Source organism: Gadus chalcogrammus, chromosome 7 (genome assembly GCF_026213295.1).
Source record: "Gadus chalcogrammus isolate NIFS_2021 chromosome 7, NIFS_Gcha_1.0, whole genome shotgun sequence".
In the NCBI taxonomy this organism is placed as follows: Eukaryota; Metazoa; Chordata; class Actinopteri; order Gadiformes; family Gadidae; genus Gadus; species Gadus chalcogrammus.
In genome coordinates this window covers 20,614,089-20,633,959 of record NC_079418.1, presented here as the reverse complement: position 1 = coordinate 20,633,959, position 19,871 = coordinate 20,614,089, and the positions used below count along the sequence as shown (strand labels likewise).

The 19,871-nt window shown below is 46.3% G+C and overlaps 1 protein-coding gene across 1 annotated transcript in view; it reads right to left on the bottom strand.

Moving 5' to 3' along the window:
• The window catches only part of uvrag (UV radiation resistance associated gene), a 73,409-nt gene that overhangs the window by 17,192 nt on the left and 36,346 nt on the right, over positions 1-19,871 (bottom strand). The window contains exon 13 of the mRNA XM_056593456.1: positions 13,203-13,278. Within this exon, the coding sequence (XP_056449431.1) occupies positions 13,203-13,278 (76 nt within the window). The remainder of the gene's footprint in view (positions 1-13,202; positions 13,279-19,871) is intronic.

The window sequence follows — 19,871 nt, the reverse complement described above, 5'->3', positions numbered from 1 at the left end:
ACTAACCACCAATAGTAGCTGGACCACCACATGCCCTTCCAGAAGCAAGCGAAGAGAAGCCAATTGATTCTTCCAGAAAGTTCCACCATCCACCTCTCTGTGTGTGTGTGTGTGTGTGTGTGTGTGTGTGTGTGTGTGTGTGTGTGTGTGTGTGTGTGTGTGTGTGTGTGTGTGTGTGTGTGTGTGTGTGGTGTGTGTGTGTGTGTGTGTGTGTGTGTGTGTGTAAGATTTATGACAATACCAAGAATTTAGCAGCCACTTTCAATAAAATGTGGGGCATTGTCACAGAGCATTTGATACTTTGGAGAGTACAAAGATCAAGCTGTTTGGATATGACAATACCAGATGAATGAAGCAGTAAAAGTGTAAAATAAAACCAATCAAAATGGTTTGTTCTTCAGGGTAGATATAAATCTGATTTATATGGGGAAAATTAGTTGGGGGCGACTTAAAGAGACTGTACAAAAACATACTAAATTAAAGAAAACAAATTAGAAAATTTGCAACTCAAAGACAAATATCCAAGTCTTTACGTACTTCTGATTCGAAGGAGGTTTTACAACTCAGAGTGTAAGTGTGGGTCGATTCTATTTGTTACAGTGATTAAAGGCGAGACTAGCATAACACTACAATGTACGACAAGAGCCCCTGAGTTTCCTTTTCCATCGCCCCTGGAGTATCAAATTAGAAACCTGTCACACGGTATGGAAGACTATAGGCTGTGTCCGGTTTACTTTGGAGGGCTTTTAGCATTCCCTGGTCATCTGGGTTTGTTCAACTGTGACCCTGCTCAGTGTTAAGGACATAAAAACCTGCATTGCAAACGTGCTCAGATCTTTGGCTGCAGAAATAATAATGATCCAAAGGAAGCAAGGAATTTGCGTATGATGGATGAGAATCAAAAGGTAATCTGTACAATGGTTTATCATGCAATACTTCAGTTGTGTGTCTCCTGAAACACAATGTAATTTCTATCATATTTCAACCACTAAACGATGGACGATCAAAACTCCCATGCTGTGTGCATTATTAATTTCTGAAGCAAATCAAGAAGGCCTCATCTCCGAAGAGACAAAATGTTCTGAGATCAAAAGACATGCCGAGTTTACCTTGGTCTGAACCTAGGAACTCTACATATTTAATAATAACTCAAAGCTCGGAGTTTGCTTGCTTTAATTTTTTTTATTCATCTCTTCTCAGACTCAGCCAACAGTCAAAACATTTTAATGTGAGCCTTACAATACATTCCCCATTCCAGACTGCACCGCAAATCCAGCCTGACAAATCCCGGCATGGGCAGACAAGAGAACCCTGTTATATTGGTTCTCCCTGAACTGACACTGATGCAGGCGAGGTGTGGATCGGCTTATGAAGATTAATTTATCTACCTACGTCATGGAGCACCACGGCAAGTGCCTCGGAAAGATTTATGCATCTCTTTTTTTTCTTTAAGAAAAAATGTCAAAATGGATTATCGAAAAACGTAACTAGTCCTTTATAGGGGGGTGGGTGGTGAAACAAAGCAAGCCATGGGAAAATAGATAAATTGAATGATAAATGAAAAATCGAAACAAATCGCTATAGTTCTTTTTAACTGAGGAAACGTGCCCTGAGACTCCCTCTCTTTCCCCAGCATTCTTAGGGCAGATAAAGATTGTTCCATTAATTCAGCGCAAGGAAAGAATTGGGAGGTTCCGTGTGTGGTTTATAACAGTTTAATGAGTTGGAGATGGGCCACCTGGGAACAAGACATTGTCCACGTCTATATGGAATGGGAATTTTCTAAAAATACTGTAACAAATAGGGGATTTACAGCTGATACATTTGGGGCACTAGTTAACTTAATAAATCATTGTACAACTTTGAATTCCCATTAGGGGAAAAAATTACGTATTTTTTTCATGTGAATGTCCTGGGTGTTTGAAATATCCAACTGATATACAGTTAACCAGTAAATCCTTAGTTTGATTGAAAATTGAAAGGAAAAATGCCCCACACTTCTATCACAGCTCATAACAAATTTTGGGGTGTTTTGTTAGTAATGTTTTTGTTAAAGTGCAGTGGAATTAAAACCAAACAGAACAGGGGAAGGACCAGTGAAATTATTAACAGATATAATTGGAAATGTAAAATGACACCCTGTTACACCCAGATAAACAACCTTTCTTTATTAATCATAGAAAGTTTTCACCTGTGAATATCTTTGAAACTTTGCAACACGTCCATGACCCAAGTGTTAGGTTTGCATTGCGAGCAGACTAGATCCAATAATAACGTTAGGGTGGTGCATTAGATGAGTTATGGCGGCACATGTAGAAAACAGAGCAGACCCCCTTGCGGGCAGAGGTGCGGCACATAATTCATAGCAGGGTTGCTGAGAGGTGGGGTTCTCCAGCCACTGATTTCCCACAGCTCAGGAAAGACACTTTACTGCCTTCAATCTAGTGGAACGGGTGAGCTTACAACTGCAGCAGTGTGGCTGAAAGGACAAACACTGTAAAATGGAACACGCGTTGACATAATGCTGTATAATTACAGCACATGTGCTTCGGTTTATATTTAGACTGGGCATTGTTCGGCTTACTGCAGAGGCGAGAGCGCTAATTATTCCGGCGCAGACATGTTTCACCTTAAAACTACTGGTTTCCATGGCGATAATGTCAACAGTGACATGCGTCTCACATCAAGAGCCACTGTTGTTTTTCATGGTATGCGTTCATTAAAACTATATGGTAGCTAGCTATACAATTTCTGACTTAATTTCATGGAGTTGCGCGTGTTGGTTGAAGATAAAGTTTATAATTATCTTTAGACAAGAAGTTTTATAGCTTGACTTCCGTTGCCACCATGCTTATCTCTCCTTTTGCCGTCTCTAAAAATAATTACCTTTAAATAATTCTGAGCAAGTGTTGAGGCAACCGCAAACATACCTATACTTTCCTGCAAACTGCTAAGATAATATAACTTTGCATCCTCTCTTCACACTTTGTTATGTCTTACCTTGTTCGAGCCCCATATCCTTAGGACTGCAAAAATCTGCTTCCTTTAAAAACAAAGATTATTCTAATTCTGAACCACAGCCTACTCCAATTACTCTCAAAGACTGAAAAAAAAGACCCAGAAAAGAGTCCAAAAATAAATAAAGAAAACAGCCCTCCCTATGTGCTTCCTTTTAACACGAGCCTGTGTTTATTTAACCGCTGCTTTCATTAGCCACTTATCCCCTCCTCTTTCAATAACCGTGAAACCATTATGCAGGGCCGAGGAACAAGGGGCCGGTGCTCATCACAGACGCTTCATTAATAAAAAACCAAGAGGGGCCGGCCATGGCAGAGCGACTAACCGCCGTGAGATGACAGTGAGGCCTCTGGCCGGCCATTCTTATCCTCTCACCCTGCCAGCGGTAATGAAGACTGACATCAGGGTTGATAAAGAGACACCCGCCTGTAATGAGGTGAGATCCTACTTGACCGAAGAGGGAGGTGGGGGGGCGCCTGACATTTTGAGAGCAGCACTGAGTTAAACGTTGTGGAGGAAGAAATAAATGACTGAAAATCACTTTCCTTCTTTCTTGAGGGATGAGTCCTGGCAAAGAGCTCTGTAGGCCAGTGTGTGTGTGTGTGTGTGTGTGTGTGTGTGTGTGTGTGTGTGTGTGTGTGTGTGTGTGTGTGTGTGTGTGTGTGTGTGTGTGTGTGTGTGTAAAGTCAGATGAAAAGCCTGGCGAGTGGTGACCCAAGAGGCCGTAACGAGATCCACATTGAAAGCAGAGAGGGTGCTGCTGAGACGTGACTCCGAGCCAGGACGGTTGATATTTTCGACCAGATGGGGCCAGCATTGTTTTATTCCAAGAGCTGTTTCATTTCATTGAGGCAGAATAAATGTCTTTGCCGATGACGCAACCACTCTGCCCCGAACAACTGTATGACAGCACCCAGGGTTTTGATGAATTCACAAGAAAAATCTGTTTGGCCAAAACAGCTGACATAAAATATATTTGGAGCCGTCCTTCTGCTGGTTTACATGGCTTGAGTTGGAGCAGAGCTAACCTCGGCCAGACCCTCATCAAAAGGAAAAGAACAAAAAAGCTGCTAAGCAGCTCAATAAATCTTGTCTTTGTGACTCGATTCAATTTCTTCTGTACACGCGTGGGAGAAACAGAACTCAACAATGATATGTTGTAGGTTTTGCCAATTTAACACATTATGAAACAGCTATGATAAGATGAGATAGATAATCTTATTTACTTGGTCATGACCTGCCGGGAGGCCTTTCATCTTTCCCGCTATTTATCGGGCACTTATTCTTCACGTCAGTCTTTAGATATTACTACATGGGCCTGCCTTTTGAAGAGGATGCACGAGAGAAAGCAGGGTTATCTGTTACTGAGAGGGATATTAAAGGGCTCTGTGTGGGCTTTCGAACAGTGGTCTATGACACAGTAGAGCTGACTCCAAACAAATAGGCCCCTGGCTCAAAATTCCAACCAGCTGGAAAATGCAGCCCGGCTATTAAGTCAATGATGGAGAGGAGCCAAGTACTCCTGGACACCCAACTCACCAGACAATGCTCATTTTCTTAGGCTGTACAAGCACTGACAGACACATTCTAATTAGGTCGTTATTATCATAAGGAAGGAGCAACCAATAAGAACTACCCAAGAACAAGTATGTTTTGAACGTATTAAACATACTTTTCGTGCATATCAATCTATGTATCCATTTTATTTTAAATGGCAAACTGATTAATTTACAGAAATATATTCCTAGAAAATGATTAAAATAAAAAGTATTTCAACCTACTGGGTCGCAATCAATCATGCAATTTTGACCTCCTAATAGTCTGAAAAAAGTGTCCATGGCTCAAATAACCAATGAAACACACACACACACACACACACACACACACACCACAAACACACACACACACACACACACACACCCACACACACACACACACACACACACACACACACACACAACACCACACACACACACACACACACACGTCTTTGCTTCCACCCATATATTAAAGGGGGAACTAGCTCCCCGGTACCTCTTTGCGGTGACAGACAAAACCCCAACTACCAACCTCCAAAACGTGGAAATTCAATTAAATGAATTTAAGTGTTTCATAAAGTCAAAGGTGGCTGTCCAGAGGAATTCCCATAAAGTCTCTGGGGCTGAATGGCAGAAGACTGACAGGCCCGCTGTGTACACATGCACTAAACTGGAAGCCACCCAGCAGTGACATAAGTGCAGTCACAGAGACTCTCTTAAGATTGACAACTGCTGGCCAATAGCCCGAGTAGCCCAAGGCTACCCCTTCCTTGAAACCACCACAAACAGTGAACAGGGGTAACAAACACAGGGTAAACATAAACCATACAAGGAAGCGTGGCGGCGAACGTTGGGCTCACACAGAACCACAAGGAATTCCCCAAAACGACTAGACTTGTATTATCAGTTTATGGGCACCAGGTAAAAGGGGGGGGGTTCTCCCACTTCTGGTTGTAAACGGGTTTCACCAAGAGTGGTGCCCATAAGTGGCACTGGACGCATTTTGTCGCTAGCAACAGAGGGTTGTGATGGAAAACGGGAGCAGACAGTCTGAGAGGCTATGAAATCCATGGGCAGGATGAGTAGAGTGTGTCGCAACTGGCGTGGGTCAATAGTTAACTGGTAATAGGGAGACTCCTAAATGAATGGGATCTTGTTCCCAACGCCGTTTACAGCAAAACAAGAATAGCACTTTCTCTCGACAGCTATAATGCCAGCGTCATTGGACAACAGGCCAATGAAGCATCTTATCCTCTGCTATGCGTTGTCCATTATCTTACCCGCATTAGCAAGCAGGACAGAAATGTGCTGCAGGTGGTTTCATAGCTGATCGTGTCTCAAGACATTGTGTCCTATAATTTATCACCCAGCAACCATCAAAATGTTGCTTACTGTGAAATGTCTTTAGAACATTGGCACCACAGTAACGGGTATTGCTGAATGGCATTTAGAGGTAATGAAAGGGGTAAGGAGGCCAATTTCAAACTATGAATAGATTCCTGCATACCTGTTAAACAATTATGATGTAACTTAACAAAATAAACTGGTACTGATGCAATGGATGACGAAAATGAATAGATCAAAATGTAACACGCACATTGGTGTGGTTGCATGTCAAATTTTGTCATGCGTGTTGTTGTTGTGATGTGATCGAGCAACATTTCCGCTGTTTGCTGTTATATGATATAGCAATATATATATAGTTTGTTATGAGACAGTCAAATGACCACCGTATGTTGTTATGTCACACAAGAACACTAGCACTGAATGATGTTATTTGACATATTAACATCACCACTGTATAAAAAGTTTGCATTTGCAATGTATACATAATCCAAGCCAGTCCCCTCTCAAGGCAACATTGACGTTGCCGTCATGTACTGCGAAATATAGACCCACATACCGTACATCCAGGTCCTCTGTGAAGCCAAAAAACTGCTCCATCTAATGGAGCAGCTTACTGTAGCAGACACTATGTCTTGTCATTATCCCACAAGCATGCTGCACATTTTATAGTAAAACTTAGGACTTCAAATGAATCCATCCGATCGAGTTCTACGAAGCTCAAATAGGATCATCTTCTTCTTCTATTAATCAGTCAAATGTGTTCGAAACCAGTAAGTCGAGTGAGGCCGACTCGGTATGGCTGTATTTCCATTTATTTAACCCAGTCACCCCCCTGCCAGAAATAATCCTGTGCTTGAAATGTGATAAATACAGTAAACTAACACACACCGTAATGCACACTATGGTGTCGGGAGTGGAGGCCCGGTTGCGCAAGCGGGACCCTAATGGCATTCAAACATGAACCACATTGTGTGGTGTCCAGGTCTACAACCCACCTTGTAGTAGATGTGAGGGGACGATTACATGTTCTACTTGTTGCCATATGGAAGCTGACACTTGGAGCTCTCAGCTTAGGGCGGTATTTTACCACGCTAAAACAAAAACAGACACGCTTAAGGCCTCGACGGAACCTCGTTCTCTCATTGGTCCTTTCCGCTCTTCCTGTGAGAGGTAAATGCTCACTTTTTTCTACCATGTTCACAAAGGGACTCCTTCCCCACCCCCCTGCTCTCCGTCTCAACCATTATGTGTTTTAACATATAGGGTTCCTGGACGGTAAATGGAAAAGGGATGTTGCCTCCATGGAAGGATGAAGAAGGTTAGTGGGACGGCTGTGCAGGCCTGATCCCTTCCAGGTTTGGCTGTCTTGGGGTAGTCTTAGAAGCTGTGACCAGAGGAACCATGGTCCAGGGTTCAGATAAACAAACAACACACAGAGGGATGTATTGTGATTGCCGAACACAGGACTGGTTTGTTAGGGCACGGTTTAGGCAGAGGCACTTGGCCATGGAGGAGGTGTGTTGTTGTTTAGGGCGAAAAAACTGGAGACGCAACAGCCATTTCTTCCCTTCTTTTTCTGGCCTGTTCCCTGGACTGTTTTCAGGGTTGAGTCATGGACCGCAAGCCTTGGCCCAGACGAACCAAGAGACACAGGATGATTCTAGGGGGAATTTGGAATAGTCATTTCTAAAAGTGGGCCACTTCTCAGAAAGATCCTTGGAAAGAAAAACAAAAAAGAAAGGAAAACCTGCTTGGCAGGACACCCTCCCTTGTTGTTTGTAAGTTCTGCTTTATTTCTGGTATCGATTTATATTTACTCTCATACCGATCAGGACATTTGCCAAGCTCTATAGCCTGCACATTTTGCACTGCACTGGGAATTCTACCAGGTTTCTAATCAAGGATCGAAGAAATACATATTGATGCTTTAATAATAATAATATTAACTGCAATATTCAAGAGACAAAAAGCACTTTTCTCTCTCTCTGTGTGTGTGTGTGTGTGTGTGTGTGTGTGTGTGTGATGTGTGTGTGTGGTGTGGTGTTGTGGTGTGTGTGTGTGTGTGTGTGGGTGTGTGTGTGTGTGTGTGTGTGTGTGTGTGTGTGTGTGTGTGTGTGTGTGTGTGTGTGTGTGTGTGTGTGTGTGTGTGTGTGTGTGTGTTTGGAGGGGGGTTAGGTAAACCTCACAGAGTACCAGCCACCTGCCAGTATGCGCCAGAACACGAACCCCACACTGCCTATCACGGTGGAGGGGAGAAATTATGAAACTAATCAATCAGAGACCAGACGATGCTTAGGGAGACATGTTGGTACAAGAGGCAGGACACTGGGGTAAGACTCCCCTACTTTTGCGATGAGTGTTGCGATCTTTAGTGACCACATTGAGTCTGGACATCGGCTTAACATCTCTTCCGAAAGACGTTGCTCTTCGACAGGACATATTCCCTGTCTCTCTCCTGTCCCAGGGGCCTTGTGGATATTACCGAGGCCAGAGGGATGGGCACCCCCTACTGGCCCTCCAAAACCTCTGCAAGCACACATGTCTCCAAGCCACAGATGGCCCAGGACCAGCCCTGCTGAGCTCCAGAGAAGCCAGTATTGTTAGGCAGGTAGCCATGATGAGGTGAGGTAACCCATAACAATGTGTCTCCTTTTGGATGTTCTATATACATATCACTGTTGATGGAGGAAATGATCGGGACAATTGTCAAGTACAATATTGACCCTGGAAGAACAGAACCTGCACAAATGGGGCTAATATTCTTAATCCCTTTTGTCTTCTGACAATATGTCAATCTCTACTATAGTCCACATGGAATTCACTATCTCAATATCAACATATCTGCAAAAACATTGAAAACTCAAAAACCGTTAAAAGACCATTGAAAATAATGGTCTCCGGGGCCTATTAAAGTCCTTGACTCCACTAGTCATGGCTTTTGTGTTCCACAGAGATTTTGGTGGAGCAATAGCCCCATAGTGTTCCTTTTCTCTGTGCCTTGTGTCTGCCACATATGGTTACTATTGAAGGACAATCACATGAGATAATGGCCACACTGGGCTCAGCCTTCTCACAGTCCTGTTGTTGGAAGACTGGGTCCTCTCCCAGTCCTTGCAGATTGTGAGGATCCGCAAGGAATCGATGTCGGGGGGGGAAGAGAGGTTATATCAATAACATGGGATATCAAACAGCATCAAGAAAAGAAACGGGAAAACAGAGAAGGAGCAGAGAATGAAAGTCAGGCAAATATCAGTACAATAAAATGCAATTTAGGATTCTCATCACATGATGCATGGCTCTCAATATGCCAAATTAAATTGAATCAACTAATATTTGTACTTGTCATGCACCTCCCACCTCTCCCAAGTGCTCTTTTCCAGAACGGCCCTGCCAGCTACTGTTCCACATACTGCCACCTCCAGCAGCTACTCAACGCAGTGGGCCTCACCATGAGTCACAGCCTTGTTTTATGGGGCCACGGTTGCCACATTTAAGAGCCCATGGCACTTTATCGTATGCTAAAAACCACTGAGATGGCAGTGTGCCTGCAGCGCATTGTGTACATGTGCAATAACTATATTTGAGACAAAGTAGCTACAAGCAAGGCCATCGGGAGACACAGGAGGAGGCCTCCCCCGCTTGCGTTAACCTTTGTGGTTTTAATTACCAGTAATGGACATCCCACACAATTACTAACCCGCAGGGTTACTGATTGAAAGCTAATTGTTTTTCGCCCCCCAACATCAACTCATAAAGCCTCGTAGCCAGGGCCACAAGCGTGTTTAACCACCGTCTAGCCTGGTGGACGAGTGATTGAACACGACACCTGGCAGGATTCTAGGAGGAGGAGAGGCCTCTTGTTTTCCCTTACGCGCAGTCTCAACAACTACAACTCATTTGTGTGTTGTAAATGCAAAGGTTGTGGTTTTGGCATCTGTGCCCCCCTGCGAAGAGGACTGCTAGTTACATGGGCTGGTCCGTAGGGGCTCATGTTTGAAGGGCAGGGAGCGAGCAGGGGCAGGGGGGGCTACCCGCATAAGTAGATTAAGACCCATCCGATGCATGTAGTCGCAATGGATTTGAGCTCAATTCTGGTGCTGGTTCAGAGTTAAAAGCTATGTTTTCTTCAGTTACACTTGCACAATCTTTGAGGATTCTTGAAATCATACAAAATAATTAAAAGTTCACCCTTTTATTTATCATCAACGGTACCCCTAAACAGTCTCTCCACAGAGCAAACCCCCCCGAACCTCATAAAATAAGCCCTAAACAAAAGCAGTGTTTAGTGTTTTGCTTGGGTCACATCAAAGAGGAGCCTTTTGCTGCCGTCGTTGTGCCTTCCCAGCTCTCCTTGTATCGCTCACATCAAAGACAACCTAGCCAGCGAGAGACTGCCGGCTCCTTTCTCCCACCCAGGTTTCCAGCCGGTCCTGGACCCAGCCTGTCAGCCCGCCAGCTGAGGTAACTAGCCAGCCAGACCAGCGCTTTCTGTACGGGGAGACATATGTCTTGCAGTAGCACTTCTGCGTCCCTTCTTCAACTACCCACGCCACTGCAAGATGACGAGCCTAGTCTTAACCAAAGGAGCACATTGAAGAGATTAATGTTTTCAGTAAACCACAATAACAAAAAAAACTCCAAACACTGTCCATAAGTCAATTATTTGAGTTGTAGAATGGTAAGAAAGTGGCTAAATGTTGGTATGCATGGCGGTTAGCAAGCAACCGTACACTCTTCATTCAATTAATAAGAACCATTCCGTGGTCAAGGCAATGGGAGCGAGACAAAGCATCCTGATAAAACAGCGGGGAACTACAAGGTTAAGGAAACCCCAATTCGATTTCGAGGAGGGAGGAAATCAGATGTAACATGGCAGTGGTGCGTAGCCTCACGCATTTCCCGGCCTTTGACTCCGAAAACCTGAACATGTGGGATGTGATGTCTGATTGGACACACAGGAGTGTACGGTTTGTTTGTGGTGCGCCTGATCCACCACCGGAGGGGTTGACAAAGCTCTCGGCGATAATTGGCTCTGCTGTATCGATTCTGACGTGGTCACCACTTCTGCCATTTTCGGAACAATGCTCACAATATGCCATCATTATCATCTGGAGACGGACGGTTCATGGGGCTGGTCACACCGCTTTAGAGTCGTCCCGGTAACCCATTTATAACGAGCATCTATCCAGCCCCACATGGAAGGCATCAGAATGAGCTTTGAAAAGCAAGTCGTGTCCCTGCCTCATAAGAATGCAGCATTGTATTTCTTATTAAAAAATACCCTAGACAATTTTCGGCCTTGAAAGTCTTTTCTTTTATTCTTATATTGTGTATAGTATAGATCACACAACATCTTTTATTTTTTAAGAGATGAAAGGGGGTGGGTCTCTTGTTTCTAGTTTCCAGTCGAGTGCCCGACATACCGGGTCAATTTATTTAGCTTTTGGTTTGGCTAATAGGATTTATTCCTTACAGAGATGCACACAACAAAGTCCTCTACTTACGCTCATTCGTATATTCTCATGCAGAACATGGAACATACTAAGGAATGCTATAACATATTCACAGCGGTTTTCCATGACGAGTCTGCTAAGAGCTCCCTTTTTGCCGTTATATACGTATATATATAAAACTTTATTTAACGGCCGAGAGCATTCCACTTAAGTGTTAGAAGGGATGGGGCAGGGGGGGAATTAAAATGTCGGAGTGTCAGTATGGACGTTTGCCAGGTCCTAAGGATCGTTACGTATAACTTTTTGTATACGCACACATCTGAGAACATGTGTGAGCACTTAACATGTGTGTATGACGCTGGGCAGTTCCAACAATACAGTAAAATAAATCAAACAACAGCAGCCACTGCGGAGGACCGCCGCCTCACCTCTGATGACGCAGCGCTGAAAGTGACCAGGAGCAGGGTCAAATCAAACGGGACCTCCCATACTACTGGATCAAGTGTGCCAGACTTAAACGCACCGCACTAGAAAGAAAAGCGTGAAAAAATTGCTTTCTTTGGATTTATGATGCGTGAAGAAAAAAAAAGGATGGTCGGGAAAAAATACTGAAAATTTTGACAAATTATACACAACGGCCCCCATTACGCTTCAGATTTTCGTTGTTATAGTTAGAGCTTATTTTCCTTTGACTTCCAAAATGTTTGCTCATCCACCTCGCTTTCTTGATTTTGGACGGCAGTGTGCGCAAGGCCGTAGGTCCGACGTTTTGGCGAGCTGTTCTCGGTCTCGGTTTAAACTCTTACTTTCCAAACCTCCCAACGAGAAGCAATTTGAGGCCTGCCACCTGCCAGCCCTTAATTGGCCAGTTTAATTCCCGTCAGTCCCGAGTTTCCCTGCCGGGGCAGTGGGAGACAGGGGATTGGAATGCACAGGAGATAGAAGTCAATTGTAAATGACTGGAGGAGGATGGCAGGGAGTTACCCAGGTCAACACATTAGAGCCACTTTAATAAGTACGGCTGGGTCAGGAGTTCAAACCTACCCTGAAGTGTGTTTGAGGGAGACAGCGTGAGCGAGAGAGAGGGTTGAATTCCAAGGGAAAGGGAATAAGCCAGAGATGGGATAAAAGTTAAACCCTCGAATTCGTAACGGAAGGCAACTGCACCCGACCGTGGAACAAGTTTTTCGTTGTTTATACGACACAATATCACAATACACAATACACAATACAAAATGTTGTAGGCATTTGCACATACAGTCATTGTCCCTTTGACTTGCATTATAATAAGTCTCTTCCTGCTTGACAGTGGGTGTTGAATGCCGTTATTTGCCTCAGCCATATGACTGTATATATGGATGAGTGTGTCCATGTGTGGGTAGCCTCCTACATCTTTTCTGTATTAAATCTGATCTTTCACAGTAGACCCACGTTTATTTACTCAGAGCACTAGATACCCCGACTCCTAGAGAATGTGCACAGAGGCCACCGGCGTGTATAATATTCAGACCTCTACAGCACATTCTGCTCTTCACACCTTGTACTGGATACCCTTGAATTTGGGAAAATGAATTTACACATGTTTTTTCGGGCCATGCGGCAACCCCTGTGGGGGGGCTTTTTCAGGTGTGTGTGTGTGTGTTGTGGTGGTGTGTGTTTGTGTGCCGTGTGTGTTGTGTGTGTGTGTTCGTGTGTGTGTGTGTGTGTGTGTGTGTGTGTGGCCGTGTGTGTGTGTGTGGTGGTGTGTGTGTGTGGTGTGTGTGTGTGTCGTTTGCTGCGCGCGCTTTGCGAGCGCCGTTCGTGCTTGCGTGTGTGTGTCTGTGTGAGTGTGTGTTTGTTTGATTACCTGGGCGATGTTCTTGTTGAGCAGGTAGACGGCGTATTCAAAGTGGAAGCGCTCTCCTCTGGGGTACAAAGGGAACCTGTGGAGGATGGAGAACAGGGTGAGTGGGTGGTGGTCGCACAACAAGTGGTTTTCATTCCCCCTAAACCACTACTAGGAGCACGACGGCCGGAGGAGAGCAGGAAGAAGAAGAATAAAGTAAACCATTATTCATGTGCTGTATCAACCAGCAAACAACCTTCCCGGTAGAGAAGCTCTCACAGCCCCACCGAGCCCAGTGTGGAGGAACACGAAGAAGAAAGCCTGCAGCAGAATATGGAGCCTGGATCATGGATTCAATGGTAAGATTCATAATGGGGGGTGGGAGGGTTCTGGCGTTCATTACACTTTACTTTTGTTTCTTTCATCGGGCAATGATCTTTTGGCGATTGTCTTGGTTCCCTATGACCAGCTGTGTGTAATGTCGGCAACGTATGCAGGTGGTTGGTTGGTTGGGGGTGTGGGTGTGTGTGTGTGTGTGTGTGTGTGTGTGTGTGTGGGTGTGGGTGTGGGTGTGTGTGTGTGTGTGTGTGTGTTTGCGAGGGTGCGTGTCTGTGAGCGAGGAGGGTCCCGTTACATTCTGTGAGCATACCTCACAAGGATCCCCCTAAAGCCCCTGCTCTTGTTAAACTGAAATATTAAACAAGATTGGGAGGCTCTCGAAAAAAAATAAACTGTCCACCCAAATCACATTGTGAAAACGAAGAGAACTTTCTCTCCCTCTCGGCGTGGTTTGGAGAGGGTCATTTACGCCACTCAGACGTCTTAGTTGGGAGTGATGATTTGGGCGCCTCAAACAACCGCCCCCCCCCCCCATGGCCTAAACATGGGAGAGCTTGTGGACGGAGGAGATTGATAGCCTCGGGTGCTGGAGGAATGCTGACGTTCTGAGTGGTGGGAGAGAGGGAAGAAAAAAAAAATACAGAGTCCTCTACCAAGGGCTAAAGGCTGGCCTCTCTTCCTGTCATTATGCGCTTATGTCTGCTGATCTCCCACAGCGAGGAGAGCACTGGGAGCGCAGCCTCACAGCCTGGACTCGCCTCTGGGCTGACAGGCATGTACAAGAACCTGTGTGCCTTGGTGCACGCACGCACACACAGAGCTGAACGCACACACGCATAGAGGTGCAGGCGCACACACGCACGCACACACACACACAGAGGTGCGCAAGCACCCACACACACACAGAGGTGTGCGCCCCCCCCCCACACACCACACACACACACACACACACACACACACACACACACACAGACACAACAGAACAGATCACACACACACACACCACAGCACTACACACACAACACACACACCACAAACACACTACACATCAGACGCTTTGAGGTTATGGGAGTAGTTGAGGATCCACGGAATCATTGTGAATGGATTCCAAACTTCCTCTCCTCCGGTAAAGTGAACTTATAAATATCAAAGCTGAACGTGTACAGTTTTTTTTCAGCTGTCACCGTTGTCACACAAGACAGAATATGCAGACGTGCAGATGTTGCTCCATCACTTCTGCGTCAACATTATGTTCTTTATTTTTTACGACCCTTTAATGTTTTCCTCCAACAACTACCATACCGTGTCTCAATACTTGACACCATATTTTCTTTGAAAACACATTGTTCTAATGAACTGAACTATGCATGCATGTCTGGGGTTAGTGTTATGCTTAAATCAAATAATTTCCATTTTCAAACCGTTCATGGGCAATTTCCGAAATAGATATGGAAAGAATTGCACATAGAACCACATTGAACCGACTAAAAAGCGCTTAAGCAATCGATGGGCTGGGCGAGTGAGAGTACATGGTGTGTGAAAAGTCTGCACAACAGGTGCCGCTCTGCTACACAGCTGTAAGACCCGATGCACACACATGGCTGAGTCCGCATGTGTGTGTATGTGATCTCTGTGTGTGTCTGTGTGTGTGTGTGTGTGTGTGTGTGTATGTGTATAGGTATGTGTGCTGAAGCATGTGCGCAACTGGCAAATCTCCTTCCTTTGGGTGTGCGTGTATCTTATGTGGTATCTGTGTGTTTGTGGTGTGTTGAACGTATGTGGTGTGAGTACCCAGTGTCTGCATGTGTAGCGCGTTGTGTGTGTGCATGTTAAGTGAAGGTGTGTGCGTGGTCTGTTCCCCTGGGGTCACTCGTCCATTAATCCTATGTCAGAGCAGACGTGGTGTTCCTCACCTCTCACTCAGAGCGACCCGCAGGTGCTGGAGTGGAAGGAGGGAGGGAGAGAGCGAGAGCGAGAGCGAGGAAGAGAGAGAGAGAGGGAGGGGGAGGGAGAAGAGAGGGCGGGAGGGAGGGAGGAAGAGGAAGAGGAAGAGAGGGCGGGAGGGAGGGAGAGAGAGAGGAGAGAGGAAAGAGAGAGAGAGAGAGAGAGAGAGAGAGAGAGAGGGAGAGAGAGAGAGAGGAGAGAGAGGAGAGAGAGGAGAGGAGAGAGAGAGAGAGAGAGAGAGGAGAGAGGAGGGAGAGAGAGAGAGAGAGAGAGAGAGAGAGGAGAGAGAGAGAGAGAGTAGAAGAGAGAGAGAGAGAGAGAGAGAGAGAGAGAGAGAGAGGGAGAGAGGAGGAATGAAGGGCGGTAGGAGGAAGAGTGGGAGGGAGGTAGGAAAGGAAGGGAGGGAGAAAGGGAGGGAGTGGCTGAGGGAGGGAGGGCGGGAGAGGGAGGGAGGGATGGAGGAAGAGAGGGATGAAGGGAGGGAAGGGTGAGAGGGAGGGAGGGATGAAGGGAGGGAAGGGTGAGAGGGAGGGAGATGCTGGGGGCATACCATAGAGAACACACAACTGCCTCAAAAGATCAGTCTCTGAAGTCAGCCGGGAACATTCCCAGTACGTAGAAGGTCGGGTATATCAGTGACCGATTATGTATTTCATTAACCCCACGCTGCATTAAGAGTGCACTGCTGAAACCGGGCTTGAGCAGGTCATCATTCCAAATCACCCTTGTAGTCCCTCGCCCGCCCCCCAAAGCGATATTTCATCATCACCATCCTGTTGTGTGTTGTTCAACCGCCCCACAGGGCAGCTCGCCCCCCTGTATGGGGCCGAGTGGCCACACAGTGGGACATCTCGTAGCTAGGCGTGTCCCTGAATGGCAGCCGGGGTCCCAAAGGAAAATGAAAAGAAAAGACATGGCTGAGGTCACTGCCTTGGACCAGCACATGACCAACAACAAAGGGAGAGAAAAACCCAACACACAACAACCCCCCCCTGCTTTCTGAAACCCAATATCGCTTACATCAAGAATCAGTAGTTTGCTGAACATCATGCACAAGGCTGAACACACTTTCACACACAGACATATATACTCAATATAGGCGTGCCGTGGATGTATAAAAACACACAAATACACACACACACACACACACACACACACTAGCTCCGTCATGGTGAGGTGATTAATGACCCCTGTCCGATGCGTCTGAAATCACACTGGTGGGACCCTGGTTCACCAAACACGAGGAATTCCTCTCTGGGACGTTGAGTAAAGTCAAATATATTACTACACACCAGCAGGGAGGATCAGGGAGAGGAAGCAGAGGCAACAGTGGGATTTGGCGTGTGTGTGTGTGTGCGTGTGTGTGGTGGGGGACAAAGCAGTATTCTGTAGGACAGAGAGGCCAGCCTTGTACTATACGTATGTATGTACTCTGTGAGGGAGCAGCTGAAAAGGGCGTCAGTGAGGAAGGACAGAGGGCCAAAGGCTCACATGTCCAAGACTTGAACTCTGGGAGAACAGGACGCATGAACAACAAACAGACCAATTGATGACAACAATCAACGGTGATGACATCAAACAAAATGGTGTGCTCTAAGATCAAGGATTAGAAACACAGTGGAGTGCAGAAGAGAGAAGATAGATAAATATGTGTGCAGTACACATAGATGAGTTTAGACGGACACTAGAGGAGGCTGCCAGGCAAGTAAGTCCAATGTCTCCAGACTAATAAGGGAGAGAGAGGCAGCATCAGTCCCAGGTTTACAGACTAGTAAGGGAATATCAGTCCCTACAGTTTTCAGTCACATGTCTACAGATTTGTCACTGACGACTAAACCTCAATTTGATACTTAGAGCTGCATTTTCTTTTACGATTGAAAAGACAATTTCAATTTGCCAGTATTTGTCCATGTATACTTGTTTTAATTGAAGGTTGCGATACAACCTGCAGAATGCTTTTATTTTTTCTTCACTGAGCAGGACGAAACACATGGACTTAAACACACAGCTTTGCTAGTTCATTTAATTTGCCCACCGTCTCTCTCCCTCTCGCACGTCCGTCAATGGCAGCTTCCGGTCACACTGTCAGGCGCAGTGGAGCAGAGCTGGCGGGTGGATCTGCAAGGCACCCACATCAACACTGGAGGGTCCACATTTGCATCCATGCACCCAGAGACTTGATTATGCAACCCTGAAATGTGCTTTCGTTTAGCCAACGCTTTAGCTCTCATTACTGCTGGACCCAAAACGATTAAAAAAACAGCAGCGGGTTTGGAAGCAAAAGTACATCTGTCACACACACATCCTCCTCATAAAGAAATCCCCTTGTGCGTATGTGTGTGTGTGTGTGGGTGTGTATTTTTCTACCATATCAGCCCCCCCACTGTATGATATTAAAGCGATGCATAGCACGCCATGCCGGGAATTGCGTGTAGACACAAAAATATGTAATTAATAAGGGTAGTTCCACAAGAGAGAACTTGGAGTGCATCGTAAAAATAAATCTAAGTACCTGACAGAAACCTCTGTGTCTCTGTGTTGTCATAACAAGACAGACCCAGTCTGCCTGCCACTTAGCCATTGGAGCTAGACATCCCCTTTCTCGCCTTCACAGACAAGCTGCACATATCAAAGACCGAGTTCCTAGTTAAAAGGAGGAAGCCGTTTTCTCAAGGATGAAGGGATAGGTCGAGAGATGGTATGGCATGTCCATTCTGGGGTTGGCCTCTTTTGTTCTGTTATATTCGTTTGCGAGCGCGTTCCCATCGATAAACCGACAGATGAAACGTGAGCACGATTCCATGGGCCTCGGTGGAGATGAATACCGCACATGGCGTCTTTAATGACTTCCAATAAAGAGACGTTTTACTGTCTCCCCAGCCGGATCCGTGGCTATTTGTGAGTGGATACGATGTGGTTTCTTGCATAACAAAATAACCCAATGAGCTCTGCTTTGAAGCACACAGTTGGACACACAATGCATGATTAGAACTGTATCGATAAAGAGTCAAAATGGAGGAGAGAGACTCCAGTCTCTCGAATCTCTTAAAATGGCCGTCCTCCCCTTAAAAAGCAGTCGTTTCTCTAGGCCTGTGGGGAAGAGCGCCGTGCAGGGGGTCACGGAGCTGTAGCTCACACACGGCTCCTGCATGCGGTGCATGTGTCCCTGCCTGTGTACCGTTCAGTGTGTTAAAGCGAGTGTCTTGGATCTCGGGGGAGCCATTGCGTTCAGTTAGAGGAGTGTACAGGAGAGAAGGGGGAGGAGGAGAAAACGGTGTGTGGCTGGGTGGTCGTGGCTCCGGCGTAATCTGGTTCCTGAACGCGCGGCGGGAATAGTCCCGGTGACTGGCTGACCTCCTCCAGTGTATACAGTGGGCCGGCATCCGCACATGTGTCAGCGAGCCTGTTTAGACAGCTTCATTAAGACTGGGAGAAGTAGCAAAACAACCCGGGACCGTGTGCCCGAAAGAGGGAGGCTCGCCGATATTTCAAACCCTGCTTGGAAGTGTGTGTGTGTGTGTGTGTGTGTGTGTGTGTGTGTGTGTGTGTGTGTGTGTGTGTGTGTGTGTGTGTGTGTGTGTGTGTGTGTGTGTGTGTGTTGTGTGTGTGTGTGTGTGTGTGTGTGTGTGTGTGTGTAGGCGAAGGTGTGTGTTCTAAGGAGGGAGGGTATCTTGCCACACTATGTGTGTGTTTTGGTTCACCATAGTGCGTTTGAAAAGGTGGTCGGGTTGACCGGGGAAGGGGGGGGATATGCCTGTAAGTTTCACAACGCCGCTTTAACGTGACATTCTAAACGGCGTGGAACCATAAATCATCCGGCCCCTTCGCTTCGACCAAAAAGAAAAAAAAAGAAAAAGGAAAAGAACACCTGCCTGCGACTGTCGGAGCCTAAACGGCAGTGGTTGCGGTATAAATCACGGCGGGCTGTAATCTCCAATATCGGAGGAATGATTACACTGAGCATCTGTCAGTGAAAGGTATTTTAATGGCCGCCGCCGCTGCTGCTCTCCACTGCGGCCCCCGCCGTGACTGCTCCGCCGTCGCGCCGCGTGCCGTTAACGTGTCTCCTGAGCGACGGCGCTCTCCGCTCCGCTCGCTGCGAGCAGCTTGTCGTCTCCGGTTTGCGTCGGGGCCCTTAAGGAAATCCAGCGGCCCCCGTATTTCTCCCCCCCCCCCCCCTCCCATCCTGCAGCCCCTTGATTTCTTCTATGGTTTTAATCAAAACCAGAGCCGGAGGAGAGGAGCGAGGCCCCGTCCAGAACCCCTCCATGGTGTTTATGGGCACGGCGCCATCTTCGTTATCTTCCCCAATCCGACGGACAACCTGTAATTTGGTTTCCCCCCCTTAACTGGATAACAACAAAACAAATTAAAACACCTATTAACTCAGTGTCACGAGGGTCTAAG